This window comes from Podarcis erhardii (assembly GCF_964252035.2).
Source record: "Podarcis erhardii genome assembly, chromosome: 3".
NCBI classification, from domain to species: Eukaryota; Metazoa; Chordata; class Lepidosauria; order Squamata; family Lacertidae; genus Podarcis; species Podarcis erhardii.
The window spans coordinates 41,491,683-41,506,718 of NC_138507.1; the positions used below are offsets into that span (position 1 = coordinate 41,491,683).

Genomic DNA, 15,036 nt, shown 5'->3' on the forward strand with positions numbered 1-15,036 from the left:
GATGGGAGTCCAACCATGTGTATTTTCCTGGTCTATGATTTGACAAAGAGAAGGAATTAAGGTACAAAGGGGAAGGAATGTATGTTCAGTTCAGTCATATGTACTTAGGTGTGTAGTTTCAACAGGGGATAAGTACAGTAACGGGCTGTGCCAAGAACTTTATGGTGGGTTTTGTGGAGGAGAGAGAAGTAGCAGCATAAAAATGTCCTGAGAAGTCATTCCAAGCAAAATGTTTCAGATGAGTTATTTGAGAGTGCATTTCAGAAAATACAGTTTTTAGACAAGAGTAAAAAGGAGAAATGAATCTCACAGATAACCAAAGAAAGAAAGAAGGGGCAGATTATTTATTTATACAATGTGCCCTACATGATTCAGCCAAAAATGCCTTTGTCAAGGGCTTCTCTAAAAAGATAATAACAACTGTTCACACATAAAAAGTATAAAAACTTTAATTTATTAAAATACACATTCTAACAGGTCAGATATCTCATAATAAAACCTATTTTGTACTAGAAACAGCGACGACACATGCAAATTAAAAAATAATAAAAAGCTAAGTTCAAAGACCGTACCCATTTCTTCGTTTTTTAACCTATCTAAAAGTTTCTGTTGCTGAAAACAACTTGTATGGCAAAATCATGTGGGAGGACCACCTCCACCTGTACTTTTAAATATTTCATGGCGAACACAGCTGTCTGAACTTTATTTACCAGGGGACACACTAGAATTTTTTATTATAATACATTCTAAGATGTTCAACCACACAAAAAAAGTTTAACAATTGTTTAGATTCATTTCGCTTTTTTGCACGTCATCCCTGGATGCTTCCTGGTTTTGGTGTATTTTTATCCTACTTTCTAGACAGTGTTGCTCAGTGTTATTAGTAAGCGCTTACCAAAAGCATTAATTCTGAAACTGGGGCATGATTATGTAGGAGAGAGGAAAATTTATCCATCACCTGCTTTTTTATCCCTGGTACAAAACCACTGGAAATGAATTATTGCTTAACAAACAAAAACAACAACAGAACCCTACATTTTCTTTAGCTCCACTTACCTGGTTAAGCAGTATGCACAACAGATTGCTTTTCTTAACTCATTTCTTCCCTCTTCTTTTTGAACTTACAGCATTCATCAAGCAGTCACCACAGGTTAGGATGACTTTGTCTTGCCCTAAAAAATGTTTAAACTCTAAATCCAAGTCCTACTGAATTGGTTTGCCTGTAGCCACCTGGATCTTTTATTGCCTGTCAATGTCACAGTCCAACCTTAACAATTGCATTCCATTGCATCTCTGCACTAGTTCAGTCCAGTTAAAGTCATACCTGCACAGCTTCTCAAGGATTTGCGTACAGATTGATTCAATGAAGTAACACATTTTAAACCATCCTGTTTACTTATTCATCAATTATTTGTTTTTAATCTTGAGACACTATTGGAAACAACACTTAAAATTAAGTAAAACTAGACTGGTTTACACTCTCCATTTGTTTTAAATACCAGGTAATCCCCTTGTGACTTGTAACAGAAGAAACCATTATTGATCATCTCAAAGGTCAATGTATGCTCAAAAACTCGGGAGAGCTGTCTATTTTGAGAGAATTTGGAATTATCAGAATTAAAATTCAGCATTAAAAAAAGAAGAAAGAGGGATTTAGGTTGCTTTAAAATAAAAAGTGCCAAGATCTTTAGCACAGAATAATTTCCTTTGGAGCAGTGGGTCTGCTGTATATAATCACTGTGGATCCTTAGTAAACAAAGCTTCACCCCTATACAGGCATGTTTGGAACTGTGACATAATATCTTCTAGCAGTCATTTGACAACTTAAAAAACTGCATCACATCAACATTGGTCTGGGGAAAATAAAAGACTGAAAAAGATTCAAAAATTTACTTAAGGCTCAAGGAGAGATTTTGGCACAAGGAGATGGGGGGCCAAAAATAAAAAGACAAAACTGTCAATGCAACAGAGCATATTTGGATATAATTTGACAGGAAACAAGTGTTCACAGATGAGAGTCCAGGGATGTTTCTGCCAGGCAACTGCTCTGAAAGTTATGGGCGCACCGACATGTGGCTGACTGCCTGCGCAACGTGAACCACCTTGCCCATATTTAATGATGCCAAATCAGTTTTCGTTTGACGGGAATCATTTTTCACTGTAACCTTCTCATGTGGAAGCCCTGGCCAAACGGCTTCAAGTTCCTCAATGCCTTTGGGTATAGAGTTCCTGAAGCAGCTTTTTGACAAATAGAGAGAACAATGAAGGGAAGCAATTCTGAAAAACCCTTCCTTTTCAAAAATGAAAATAATAATAATGAGGAAATAGTAACCACCCAGTGGAGATGGTGATAATTTTTTTATAATAAGGCACCTGTCAGGGACTGGTACGGTTCCAAGGAGTGTGTGGCAGAGGCAGCCCCCCCCCCCCAAGGCTGAGCCAGGGGGATGGGGCAGCAAGTTGTGTACCTCCCTCAAGACAGGAACCAGGGTTGGAGGAAGGAGATGAGTTTTATTTATTTATTAAATTTCCATCCCATCCCTTCTCCCCAAGGAGCCAAGGGCAGCAGACACAAAGCAGTAAAACTGTGCTATTAAAAATAAGGTAAGAATGTTATTTAAAAACAATTATTTAAAAACAATTTAAACATTTTAAAACATACCCTCATAGCTAATAATTTCAAGGTTTCCAGGAACAGTATCTTTTAGCCACTAAATGCCTGAGCGAATAGAAATGTTTTTAAGTTTTCTTGAAAGTTAATGAAGACATACACATGTCACCAGGGAATGCATTCCACAAATAGGCAACCATTACCGAGATGCCAAAGCAGAGTTAAGTAATTATGGTTTCTCCCATCGCTGTAATAATGTAATGTAATAGGTATAAACTATAGATATGAAACATCTTGCAAATTATGGCACCTCTCTTATAAGGTTTAAACTGCCTGTTGTTGTATATTGCCCATGCAAAATTATTATCTTTGCAAACAAGCTTCTCATTACTTTTGAGAGATCTTGTGGGAGATCTAAAGAATTTCTGACAATGGTCAATCATTTATTTCCTTCAAGAAAAATAGCAAATTTATTTTTACATTGAGCATCATTTTGAGACGTCCTCTTGCTTCATGAGTGATGACAAATTAGATTCCCCATTACTTCTTTGGCAGAGTAAGCAGAGGGTTGCAAAAATTCCAGGTCTTCTACATATCCATTTGCAGGATGGGAATTGACATTTTTTTCTTCACAAACTGAAGAGAGCTCACAACAGTCAAACTATGTTTGTAAATCACAGCTTCAAAATAGGATTTTAATAATTAGTAAGGATGAGCTACAACAGCAGCTCAAGTTTCCCCTTTAAAATGCCATTTATTTTTTAAAGCTCTCCAGATTTAGTGGCTTTTCATCAGCCTGAAATATATTTCCTCAGTCATTTGGCAAAAGACCTTTTTTGCAGCTAAGCGCAAGCTGTAAATTGTCCCATATCTGCTTTCTTTTCAATCCTCAAATAAAGGCCTTTGCCTGCTCCGCTCTTATTAGGACCACATAAATCAAAGTCTATTAAAGGGCAAGTCTGGTAATCTGAGAAAACAGCCTGCACAAGCCGTGCAATGGAATTGCTGTGTACGCTCACCTTTGTGCTGGGCTAAAATAAAGTAAAACTTCAAAAAAAAAAAAAAAAGTTCACATGGAATTCTCTGCCAAGTGTCAGGACACAATTTTGCACATGAAAAATGCCATCTTAATAGTGTGGTGTATGTTGTAGTCCTTTGCACATTTACAGAAAATTATTGGGAATTATTGTTGATGATAAGGATGCACACTGATTTGCATCTGTTTGTGTGCACTGGAACTTTTACATGGGTCAATTACACACTGCTTTCATGAGCAATCAGTCATGCATTCCACACTACAGCTGGACCCATGAGCAACTGAGACAGAAAAGCCATGCAGCACAACCCCTGATACGATGCTGCTCCTGGGGGGTCTGCTTGCCTTCAGGAGGTGCACTGGAGTGCTCTGTAATACATTATACCTTGCTCTTTCGAGGCACAAAATACACTTCAACCTTTCTGCAGACATGGCCTTGTGTTCCCATTTAGCCGAAAGGGAGAAAACCATTCAAATTTGCAAACAAGGGCAGCCTTAGGTAGTTTGGGCACTTATTAATATGGTGGTCTCTAATACATCACACAGCAGCCCTGTGGCGCGTCAGCCTCTCTTTGCAGCAAGTATGTTTCTGTGAGTAACTAAGTCCCACCAGTGGCGTAGCGTGGGGGGTGCAAGGGGGGCCAGCCGCACCGGGCGCAACATCTGGGGGGGCGCACTCGCCGCCTCCGGAGTTGCCGAAGAGCCTCGGGCGCAGAGTTTAACTCTGAGCTGCCTGTGATGTGGAGGGCACGACTGTTCCGCGGGGGGCGTGGTGTGGATCTGTACCGTTTGCTGCTTTGATCTGGCGCCTTTTGCGGAGAGCACAAGACGGGCACGTCGCTTTGCGGGAGCCGGGGAGAGGAACCTGGTTCAGTCCCGCGGGGCGCGCTTCTCTTGCGAGCCCCCCCCAGCCGCCTCCCACTGCCCACGCTGCGCTTCTCCGCCCCCGCCCCTTCTCCTCGCTGTCAGCAGCCATCTGTGTCTGATTTGAGAGGAGAACGGAGGCGAGGCGAGGCGGCTGCAGCCAGCGACCCCCCTCCGCCTCCCACCCCGGGGCTACCAGAAGCCCCCCTCGGCTTCAGCTGGGGACAGAGAGCGCGCCTGCTCGTCCCTGCGGGCCGCTGCCCCATTGGAAGGGCGGCGGAGGAGCTGCAAGCCGGGGTGCGCGCCATGAGCCTCAGCCTTGGGGTTCAGGGGCCAGTGGTGGAAGCAGGGCCAGTGGTGGAAGTGCGGCGCTTTCCCCGGGTTGCTGGGCGCGGGGAGCCCTCGGGGCGCGGGAAGAGGCAGCGCTCCTGGCTGCAGGTCCGAGGCCCGGCTGCTGCCCGCCTCTCGCGGCAGGAGGGAGTTGCGCTGCCGCCGCCGCCGCCCGCAAGGAGCCAGCCACTCGCTGCCTGCGAGGCTCCTCTCTGGCCGGCCTGCCAGCTGGGCTCATCCTCCTTGCCAGCGCAGGCAGCGGGCTCTGCTCCCGGGGGACCTCCCGGGGGAGCGCAGCAAAGGGGCGCCCTTCTCAGCCTCCCCAGCAAAGGGGCACAAGCAAAGGGCACGTCCCGGCGCCGTGGTCGTGCCCTTTGCTCCGCTGCAAGCCACGCTGCCGCTCGCCTTCGCCTTTCACAACAGCCCCGCAGGGTAACCCAGGCTGCGAGGTCAACCCAGCGAGAACTCTCCGAGGCTTCTCTCCGGCCCCAGACCAGCCCTCCAGCGCCGCCACGGCCGGTCTCTTGAGTCCGTTGCCAGGCCACGGAGGGCCAGCAGCCAAGCCTGACAAGCGCAGAATATAGAGGCTTGGGGGGGGGGGCGCCACAGCGTGGGGCGCAAATTACTTGCCTTGCCCCGGGTTAGGGGGCGCAAATTACTTGCCTTGCCCCGGGTTAGGGGGCGCAAATTACTTCCCTTGCCCCGGGTTCTGACAACCCACGCTACGCCGCTGAGTCCCACTGATGCTTTCTGCAACCCAGCACCCTGAACATTTGCTGTTGATCCAGCACATGACACACTGTCTCAGCTCCATCACTTCAATATCATCTCAGACTCAATGCTTTTTTAAATGCAGACAGCTCACACATTAATCTCAGAAATGAAGTGGTGTAAATACATGCAGGGACCAGCCCTTAACCAACATTACCTTGGAATAATCTGCTGTTAAATCTAAAAACTTTTAGGCTTTTCTTGGCAATCGGGGTTCACAGTTTACCCAAAAAATTTTTTATCATAAAAGCAGGGATTGAAAGCCATTTTTCTGCTGAGGGTGAGATTCCCTTGAGGGAGAATCTGAGCCACAAATAGTGGGCAGGCAAACCTTCTTCCCCCACCCTCTGTCACTCCCTTTCCCACTCACATTCTATTAGGTCAAGGGCTCACAAAGCTCTGAAGATTTTGTTTCCTAGAAGGGCAAGTCAGCCACTGTGTGTTCCTTGATTTTTATTTTTTTTTAAAGCTTCAGTTGCTGCAGAAGATAATTGACTTCTCCTTGGAGAATTAGTAGTTCTTCACAAGCGATCTCAAAGACTCCAGACATCCCAAATTAAGCTGCTCTCTGAACTCAAGCCTTGCAAAATTGGCCTCTCATCTTGACCAACTTGCCTCCATCACATTCTTTGAACTTCTCCAAACTCCAAAGTCAACAAACAGCAAGTTAAATATACAATTAACTGCTTTTTTCCTTTGGCTTAGGAACTTCACAATCACTTTCGGGGGGGGGGGGGAAACATCCCCACTTGGTAACTTAGATCCACAGTTCTTTGTAGCTGAAGGTTATCTTGACAGGAATTTATTTTCAAAAGGATCAGACCAGGTTCCTTCACATCTTCAAAAATGCAACCTGCAATGGAAACAAAACATACCCAAGAAGTTAGCTCCTGCACAGTAAGATATTTTTTAAAAAAAAAATGGACACCCCCTGCTCCCCCCAACAATGCTGCTATCTGTGACATATTGCCTCGTGGAGAATGCAGAGAAGTCCCTTTATCACTTACAGTGGTACCTCTGGATGCAAACGGGATCCGTTCCGGAGCCCCGTTCGCATTCTGAGCAGAACTCAAACCGCATCTGCACGGGTTGCAATTCGCTGCTTCTGCGCATGAGCGTGACATTAGTTTGAGAGTCTGCGCATGCGTGAGCGGCGAAACCCGGAAGTAACCCGTTCCGTTACTTCCGGGTTGCCGCAGAACGCAACCTGAAAAGGCTCAACCTGAAGCATATTTAACCCGAGGTATGACTGTATAAGGGGAAATGGCCCCAAACTGATCTTATCAAATAAATGTTATTCCCTGCCCTCCCTTAATTTGTTCCTAACATTCTGCTCAGAGATATGACCCATTAAACACTGGGTTCAACATTTTCTGTGAAAATAGATTAGAAATGGAGTTCTTACTTCACATGCAAATGATGTGAACTGCATGACAAACTGTGCTCTAAAGTACAAAGAACCCTTTTCTTTGAGTTAGCCAAAGTTCCACTTTGCAACTTAATAAGCCTCAAAGACCTAGCATCACAGGAGATTTTGCAGAAGAAGCCTAGCTGAGAATTTACAAATAGATTGGAACTCTTAATTATCTACTGTTTAGTCTTTTAAGTATGGTAATATAAAAGTGTTTTGAATGTTTTGAATTTTAGCACCTAGTTGATTTAATCACTCTATTGCCCTACCATTCTTCTCTAAAAACAACTTGGCTTATAAAACAAGCAGCATAATAAACACTCAACTGCAGGGCTTAAAATGAAAATAAAAACCAGCAGTACAATTACAAATAAAAGCAGCCAAAGCCAATGGCTGCTAAGTGCAGTTATAGCACAGGCGGACAAGGTAAGACTGCACTGTTGCCAGAGAACATTAGCTTGCCTCCATTTTGTCTTCTACATCTCTCATTCTGTATTAAAAGCCTTCTTCTATGACAGTCAACTGGCAAGAACAGGGTGTGTTTGCAGGACTAGTTGCCAACCTCTTTTGACATGAGCAAGAAAGGATCCTGGCCCTCTCCCCCCCCCCCCAAATCTAAGGAGCATCTTAGACTCACAAAAGCCAAGGTTCCCCCAGCTCCTACTGAAATCGGGAAAACAATTTGCTTGCCATTGGCATCTGAGAGTTCTGAGTAATCCTTTGACTTTTAACACCCATCCAGAGTTCCAGTTACAGATAGGTAGCCGTGTTGGTCTGCCATAGTCAAAACAAAACAAATTCCTTCCAGTAGCACCTTAAAGACCAACTAAGTCAGTTCTTGGTATGAGCTTTCGTGTGCATGCACACTTCTTCAGATACACAGAATCTGAAGAATCTGAAGAATCTGTGTATCTGAAGAAGTGTGCATGCACACGAAAGCTCATACCAAGAACTGACTTAGTTGGTCTTTAAGGTGCTACTGGAAGGAATTTGTTTTGTTTTAACACCCATCCAGATTAGAGCAGCTCTATTCAGAAAAGCCCTTTTGTTCTCCAGAAAATTCCCCCTTCAGCAGCCACCCTAGTTTTTGTTTTCTATAACTGCTCTAGTCTTTGTTCTTTTTAGTTCAGGAGAATCCTGTTTGGCATCCACACTGCCCACAGCTGTTTCTCTCTCTGCCTGCCTGTAGATCTGAACCCTTGTTTATGACGTACTTTCCTTTTCTGGACTGTGTCTACTCCTTAAATATGGTCCGACAGGGTGCTAGCCTGCCCAGTATTCTCTTGGAAGCCCTGGTCTGGGTGTCAAATGCCACCATCTCTGTTCAACAAAGCCTTGAAAATGAGGATTTATCAACTTTCTCACCCTCCAACAGGTCATAAAGAAAGTACGGTAGTATTAATATTTCTACATCCCTCTCCTTCTCACTCTAAGCCTCCATCCTCCTCTCTCATCAACGTTCAACATTCCCTTCCTTCTTCTCCCAAGCACTGAAGCATCAGTGCACAATTGCCTTTAGCTTGCTGCCACCCTCGCTTTTCTCTCCTTTCCCCTTTCCTTTGGTACAGCCTTAAATAATTAGATCTGCAATTTATTTTCTATCTACCTTTATGCACAAAACCCCCTTGTAAAATTTCTGGAGTCGTCTGTTCCTTCTTCCTGGATAACTTACAAGGGCACTCTGATACCAAGCCAAAGTCTCTAGCGTTACCCACATTGTGTTCCTATATAATTGGTAAAACATGCTAGTTCCCATGCCAAGTCTGCTGATCTTACAGCAAAACAGAGGAACGAGATTAGCTTAGCACCAGAGCAAAATTCTCCCCAAACATTCAGGGTCCTGAACACATATGAGTACGGTTCAGATGTTAACAGAGATACATGTCCTTGGCAAGAGCATAGGCACCGACTCCATGGGGCCTGAGGGGGCCTGAGCCCCCTCAAAAATTCGTTTGGGGGGGCTCAGCCCCCCCAATAATTTAAGAAAATTATTACCGTAAATTTCGCTCTATAACACGCAGATTTTTTCTCCTAAAAAGTAAGGGGAAATGTCTGTGCGTGTTATTGAGCGAATGTGTGGTCCCTGGAGCTGACTCGCCAGAGCGCAGGGGCAAAAATAGGCAAAAATCAGGCAAAAATAAGATCGGGTGGTCGGGCGGAGGGAAGGCGGAAGCTGCTGCTTTCCTGCATTCTGCCTCAGGGTCTTACTGCCCACCTGCTTCTGTTGTTGCGTTTGCTCAAACTCAACAAAGAGCAGGGAATCCCCTGCCCTCCTGGCAAGCAGAGGGTTAAGGAAAGGATCGAGTCCTTCCTTCTAATTCTTTCCTAGTCACACTGCGTGCAGGCTCCAGCCCACCACCTCCTCTCCGTGCTCTAGGGACTCGCAGGCAGCCGATAAACATGCAGATGGGAGAGAGAGAGAGAGGGCTGGCCTGGGGGGGGACTTTTGCCTTCCTTTCCTCCCCCCCCCACCCCGTTAAACTCCTCCCCTGCATTCTTAGCCAGCTGCTTCTCCGCATACCCCTCTTGTGCTTCTTGTCCCTTCTGTGTTTTTCTTTCCCTCCCCATTTAAAACGTGGTGACAAAGCACGGATCCCCATGGATCCTCAGGATTTTTGCATTGGGTCACCCCAAATTCACCATCAGATCACATTACATGTCCGTGGCTACAGTCTGTACCAAAAAAATCACGCACCCACTGTTGCCTGGGGCTGCAATGGTGCAAAAACGTGGTTACAAAGCATGGATCCACAGGATCTTTGCACTGGGTCACCCCAAATTCACCATCAGATCACATAGCATGTCCATGGCTACAGCCTGCACCAAAAAAATCACGCACCCACTGTGGCTTGGGGCCACAATGGTGCAAAAACGTGGTTACAAAGCACGGATCCACATGGATCTTCAGGATCTTTGCATTGGGTCACCCCAAATTCACCATCAGATCACATAGCATGTCCATGGCTACATCTTGCACCAAAAAAATCACGCACCCACTGTTGCCTAGGGTCACAGTGGTGCAAAAACGTGGTTACAAAGCACGGATCCACATGGATCCTCAGGATTTTTGCATTGGGCTACTCCAAACTCACTGTCAGATATTAAAAATCTTTATAAAATAGAGAATTAAATACATACAGAATGTTAAATTTTCAGTTTCGAAATATTAGTACTAGTTTAGTACTGTATTTCTATATTACTATAGTACTGTATTAGTTATTTTCAAATACTTAAATATTTTTAGGGTGTAAGACCCAATTAAAGCCCGTTATTTACATACAGTATTACAGTATTTACATACAGTATTAGGCATACTGTATTAACTTTATTAACTGTATTAAAGCATTAACTTTGAGATATTATTTTTATTTAATGAACCCTCAGCCTTATTCAAAGTAAGCTTAAATTAGCTATTTCACTTATTAATCAAAGTGCTATTACTGTGCGACAGCAATATTTTATGTTTTATTCTTTTAATGATAGTTTAGGATTTATTTAAATATCATTTCAGTCTTTTCAGAGCTATATATTCACTGCTCTGTAATAGTCTATAAGCATAATTGTTACTGTAAATTAAATTAGCTTTTTACGAAAATACCGTGCGTGTTTATGTTTTGTTTCTTTTTTCAAAGCCAAAAAGTGTTTCAGGCTTGTCGAGTTTCCCGGAGTGTGGAGTTATAGAGAGTCGAGTTTTCGGGGTTCTAATGTTGATCACATGACTCTAAAATACTTTTAAAAAACTTTAAAACTCACTAATTTTCATCTAAAATTTAGAAAACTTCCCGGGGCAGGACCCCGGTATGGGCCCCCCCAATATTTTTTATAAGTCGGCGCCCCTGACTGGCAGTGTTATTAGAAGCAACCCCAGTGGCCAGACTTAGACATGGTTGTACCTTTGGTGAAAAGTCCTAGTGACACTCTCACACTGTTTCTCTATTTGTTTTTTTTCATGGTGCACAAATGAAAAGTGCCCGCAGGAAAATTATGCCCCTCTCTAACCGGCTGCATGGCATTGCTTTGTGGTAAGGCCAGATCTAGATAGGCTTGTATACAATCCCTTATAGGTCTTTGTCACTCATAATCTGACACAACACAGGATGAACTGTTTATAATATGACTGCAAGGGATAAATATATACACATGCTCAGAATAAACTGGAGTTTTTACATGGCCATTAAATGCCTGTTTTTAATAAATCGATTGCCCCCCACAATTTAAAAGCTTTAAGCAAGTGGTGCTTTTGTTAATGCACACAGGTTCAGTTTCAAGCCAAATATTGCAGTTCTCTTAGTGCTGTTTTCATGTCCAGGACTATCCAGTATTCCTTTTCTTTTTGACACCTGGAGAAATAAATTATTGCACAGTCTATTCAGACAGGACAAAACAGTAGGTGAATATGGAAATCCTGTCACTAGTGAATTGCACATTGAAAACTGTTAGGATTCCTGCTCCGTGTTTGCAGTCATGAGATTGTTGTCTTTCACATGATGGTGTATGTTCATTCCACAGTATGGGAAGTGATGGAGACAGGATGTTTTGGGATTACTGTATTCCGTGAAGTGGGATTATTGTCCTTTGTTTTCTCTCTTTGCTGTCTGATGAGAAAGAGGAAGGAGCAAAGTCAGAATGCTCCGAGTGTATTGTATGTAAATAAAAGTAGATTAGACAAAATGCTGTGCTACTGAGTTCTGTTATATTTTGCTATGTTCTGGGTATGAGAGGCGCTTCCTTCCCTTTATAGTTCTTAGTGGGGGGGGGGGAATGTGGTACTTGTGGTCCTCCACATATTGCTGGTGTATAACTCACGCCATCCCTCATTGCTGTCTCTGTCAGCTGAGGCTGATGGGAATCTGAATCTAACAACATACCAAAGGTTCACAAGTTCCCCATCCTTAGGAATTTGTGGAGTAACATCTGAACAAAACATTCCTTCAGTTACTGTCCTTTGCTTCCTTGCTTCCTTGCCCCCTCCCCCCTAATTATGGAGGCACTTAATAACATCCAGGACTTGTGGAGCTTCCCAGCATGCTCAAAGGCAATTAGAATAACATTGGCATAGGGGGGATAAACTTTCTGTGATACAAGGCAGTATTAGGTCTGTAATTGCCTGTGCAGATGACACATCACTGTTCCAGAGATCACGAAAGAAGGTGGCGGGGGGGGGGGTCAGATTCCATGTAATGAGGCTTTTCCTGGTGTGTTACTATAGCCCTATGACTATTCTTCCAATTCTTCCCCTCCCCCTTGTAGTTTCAGTAATCTCTTCAAAAGGCAATAAATTATTTGGACACCCCTCCCCCGGTGATATTATTCATTTATATAGATTTATCACCTGCCCTGTTTAGTAGACTCACTGTTGAAACTAAAAGCATGAAACTCTAGCGAAATGGAATAAAAAAGTTCATCAAATTCAAACTCTGCTGACTTGATCCTAAACCATTAAAGCGAGAGCAACCTGGTTGGTTTTACATTGCTTTTGAAATGTCCTCAGGCTTGTTAGTACTCAGGCCACTTCAAGGTAAAGTCTGAGGCACCTAAGTCCAACAACTTGCTGAAGGTAAGCAGGTTGGGTCCTGTCAGTGCCTGGATGGGTGACCACCTGAGAACCACATGTATGCCACCTTTGGTTCTATGATAGAGGAAAGGAAAGATATAAATTCAAGTTACAGATAGGTAGCCGTGTTGGTCTGCCATGGTCAAAACAAAATAAAAAAATTCCTTCCAGTAGCACCTTAAAGACCAACTGAGTTAGTTCTAGGTATATATTGGACAAACAGGCCAGACCTTACGCCAAAGAATAAATGGACATAAATCCGACATCAGGAACCACAAGACAGAAAAACCAGTAGGAGAACACTTCAATCTCCCAGGACATTCTATACAAGATCTCAAAGTAGCTGTTCTATTACAAAGGAATTTCAGAAATAGACTGGAAAGAGAAGCTGCTGAATTGCAACTTATCACCAAACTTAAAACTATGGAGAGACCTGGTTTGAATAAAGACATTGGATTCTTATCTCATTATACATGACAAAGCCATTTTTCACCTTCTCACCCCTTGCTTTTTCCTGTTAGACCTATTGCAGTCGTTAAGAGTCGTCAACAGGCTCATCGCAGCTATCTGCCAATCACCCATTCCCACCACCCTTCTGAGTAATACCCCTCCCCACCTTCTCACTATATAGAAAGGTCCGGTGACTTCTGTTTCAGTGTATCTGAAGAAGTGTGCATGCACACGAAAGCTCATACCTAGAACTAACTCAGTTGGTCTTTAAGGTGCTACTGGAAGGAATTTTTTTATTTTATATAAATTCAAGAAAATGAATCTTCTCACTGAAACTGCCAAACCATTTTCAAAGATCACTTGACCTACTTCAATTTGTCTTCAGTGTGCGCACACTTATTTTCTCCCACTTGGAAAATAGAATTATGATAAGTTTATAGTTGTATCCAAAGGACACCTTTTCCTGTGTGAAACTGCCTGTCAGTTCAGATGTTCTGAGGTCCTTTTCCAGGTTCCCCCTTCCCATTTCAGAGTCTAGGGTGGTGACGAGCACCCTGGCTGTGGAACTCCCTCCAGGTGCTCATTAGCTTGACCCTTTCATTATTATTGTTTAGGCATCATATTGTATGCTCTTGCCCAGGGGCGCCGACTTATAAAAAATATTGGGGGGGGGCCATACCGGGGTCCTGCCCCGGGAAGTTTTCTAAATTTTAGATGAAAATTAGTGAGTTTTAAAGTTTTTAAAAAGTATTTTAGAGTCATGTGATCAACATTAGAACCCCGAAAACTCGACTCTCTATAACTCCACACTCCGGGAAACTCGACAAGCCTGAAACACTTTTTGGCTTTGAAAAAAGAAACAAAACATAAACACGCACGGTATTTTCGTAAAAAGCTAATTTAATTTACAGTAACAATTATGCTTATAGACTATTACAGAGCAGTGAATATATAGCTCTGAAAAGACTGAAATGATATTTAAATAAATCCTAAACTATCATTAAAAGAATAAAACATAAAATATTGCTGTCGCACAGTAATAGCACTTTGATTAATAAGTGAAATAGCTAATTTAAGCTTACTTTGAATAAGGTCCTTTTCGTGCATTTCCTTAACATTCATACAGCTTATAGTGTTTTTGCAAATAGTCCTTAAATTTTTTCCAATCCTCTTCCATTGTTTCTTCTCCCAAGTCTCGGATTCTGCCGGTCATTTCAGTTAGCTCCATATAGTCCATCAACTGCGTCTGCCATTCCTCCAGCGTGGGTAAATCTTGTGTCTTCCAATACTTTGCGATAAGGATTCTTGCTGCTGTGGTAGCATACATAAAAAAAGTTCTGTCCTTTTTTAACACTTTCTGGTCCAGCCAATCTCGCACCTTATTTTTCAATTTTTCCAAGCTCTGCAACCTCCAATTGTCTCCAATTTTTTCAATTATTTCCCAATATTTTGGCCAATAGGCCTCCATGTTAAGTCTTTTACGGGCCTTGGCCTCCACCGGAGATAGCCACCTCGGGGTCTTACCCTCTAATAAGTCTTTATATTTTGTCCAGACCATGAATATTGCTCTTCTGACAATATGATTTTTAAACAATCTATGAACTTTAACCTTGTCGTACGACAAATATGCATGCCACCCAAAAGCATTATCAAACCCTTCCAGATCCAGGACATCAGTGTTCTCCAGCAAAAACCAATCTTTCAACCAGCAGAAGGCTGCAGATTCATAATATAACCTCAAGTCCGGCAGGGCAAACCCCCCTCTTTCTTTCGCATCCGTTAGTATTTTAAACTTTATTCGGGGCTTTTTGCCCTGCCAGACAAACTTAGAGATATCCTTCTGCCATTTTCCAAAACATTCCACTTTGTCCACGATCTGTAGGGCCTGGAACAAAAATAACATTTTCGGCAATACATTCATCTTTATAGCTGCAATTCGACCCAACAAGGAAAGTTTCAATCTTGACCAAATTTCCAAATCTCTTTTGATTTCTGACCAACATTTTTCA

At 43.0% G+C, this 15,036-nt stretch overlaps 1 protein-coding gene and 1 long non-coding RNA gene across 6 annotated transcripts in view; one reads left to right on the forward strand and one right to left on the reverse strand.

The window, feature by feature from the left end:
- Positions 1–15,036, forward strand: part of LOC309339375 — a 77,603-nt gene that overhangs the window by 26,214 nt on the left and 36,353 nt on the right. The window lies entirely within an intron of this gene.
- UBE3D (ubiquitin protein ligase E3D) overlaps positions 6,063–15,036 on the reverse strand; it is a 61,449-nt gene continuing 52,475 nt past the window's right edge. For both annotated transcript variants that reach the window (XM_081857310.1, XM_081857309.1), the window contains one exon: positions 6,063–6,465. In XM_081857310.1, the coding sequence (XP_081713436.1) occupies positions 6,453–6,465 (13 nt within the window). In that variant the 3' untranslated portion in view covers positions 6,063–6,452. The remainder of the gene's footprint in view (positions 6,466–15,036) is intronic.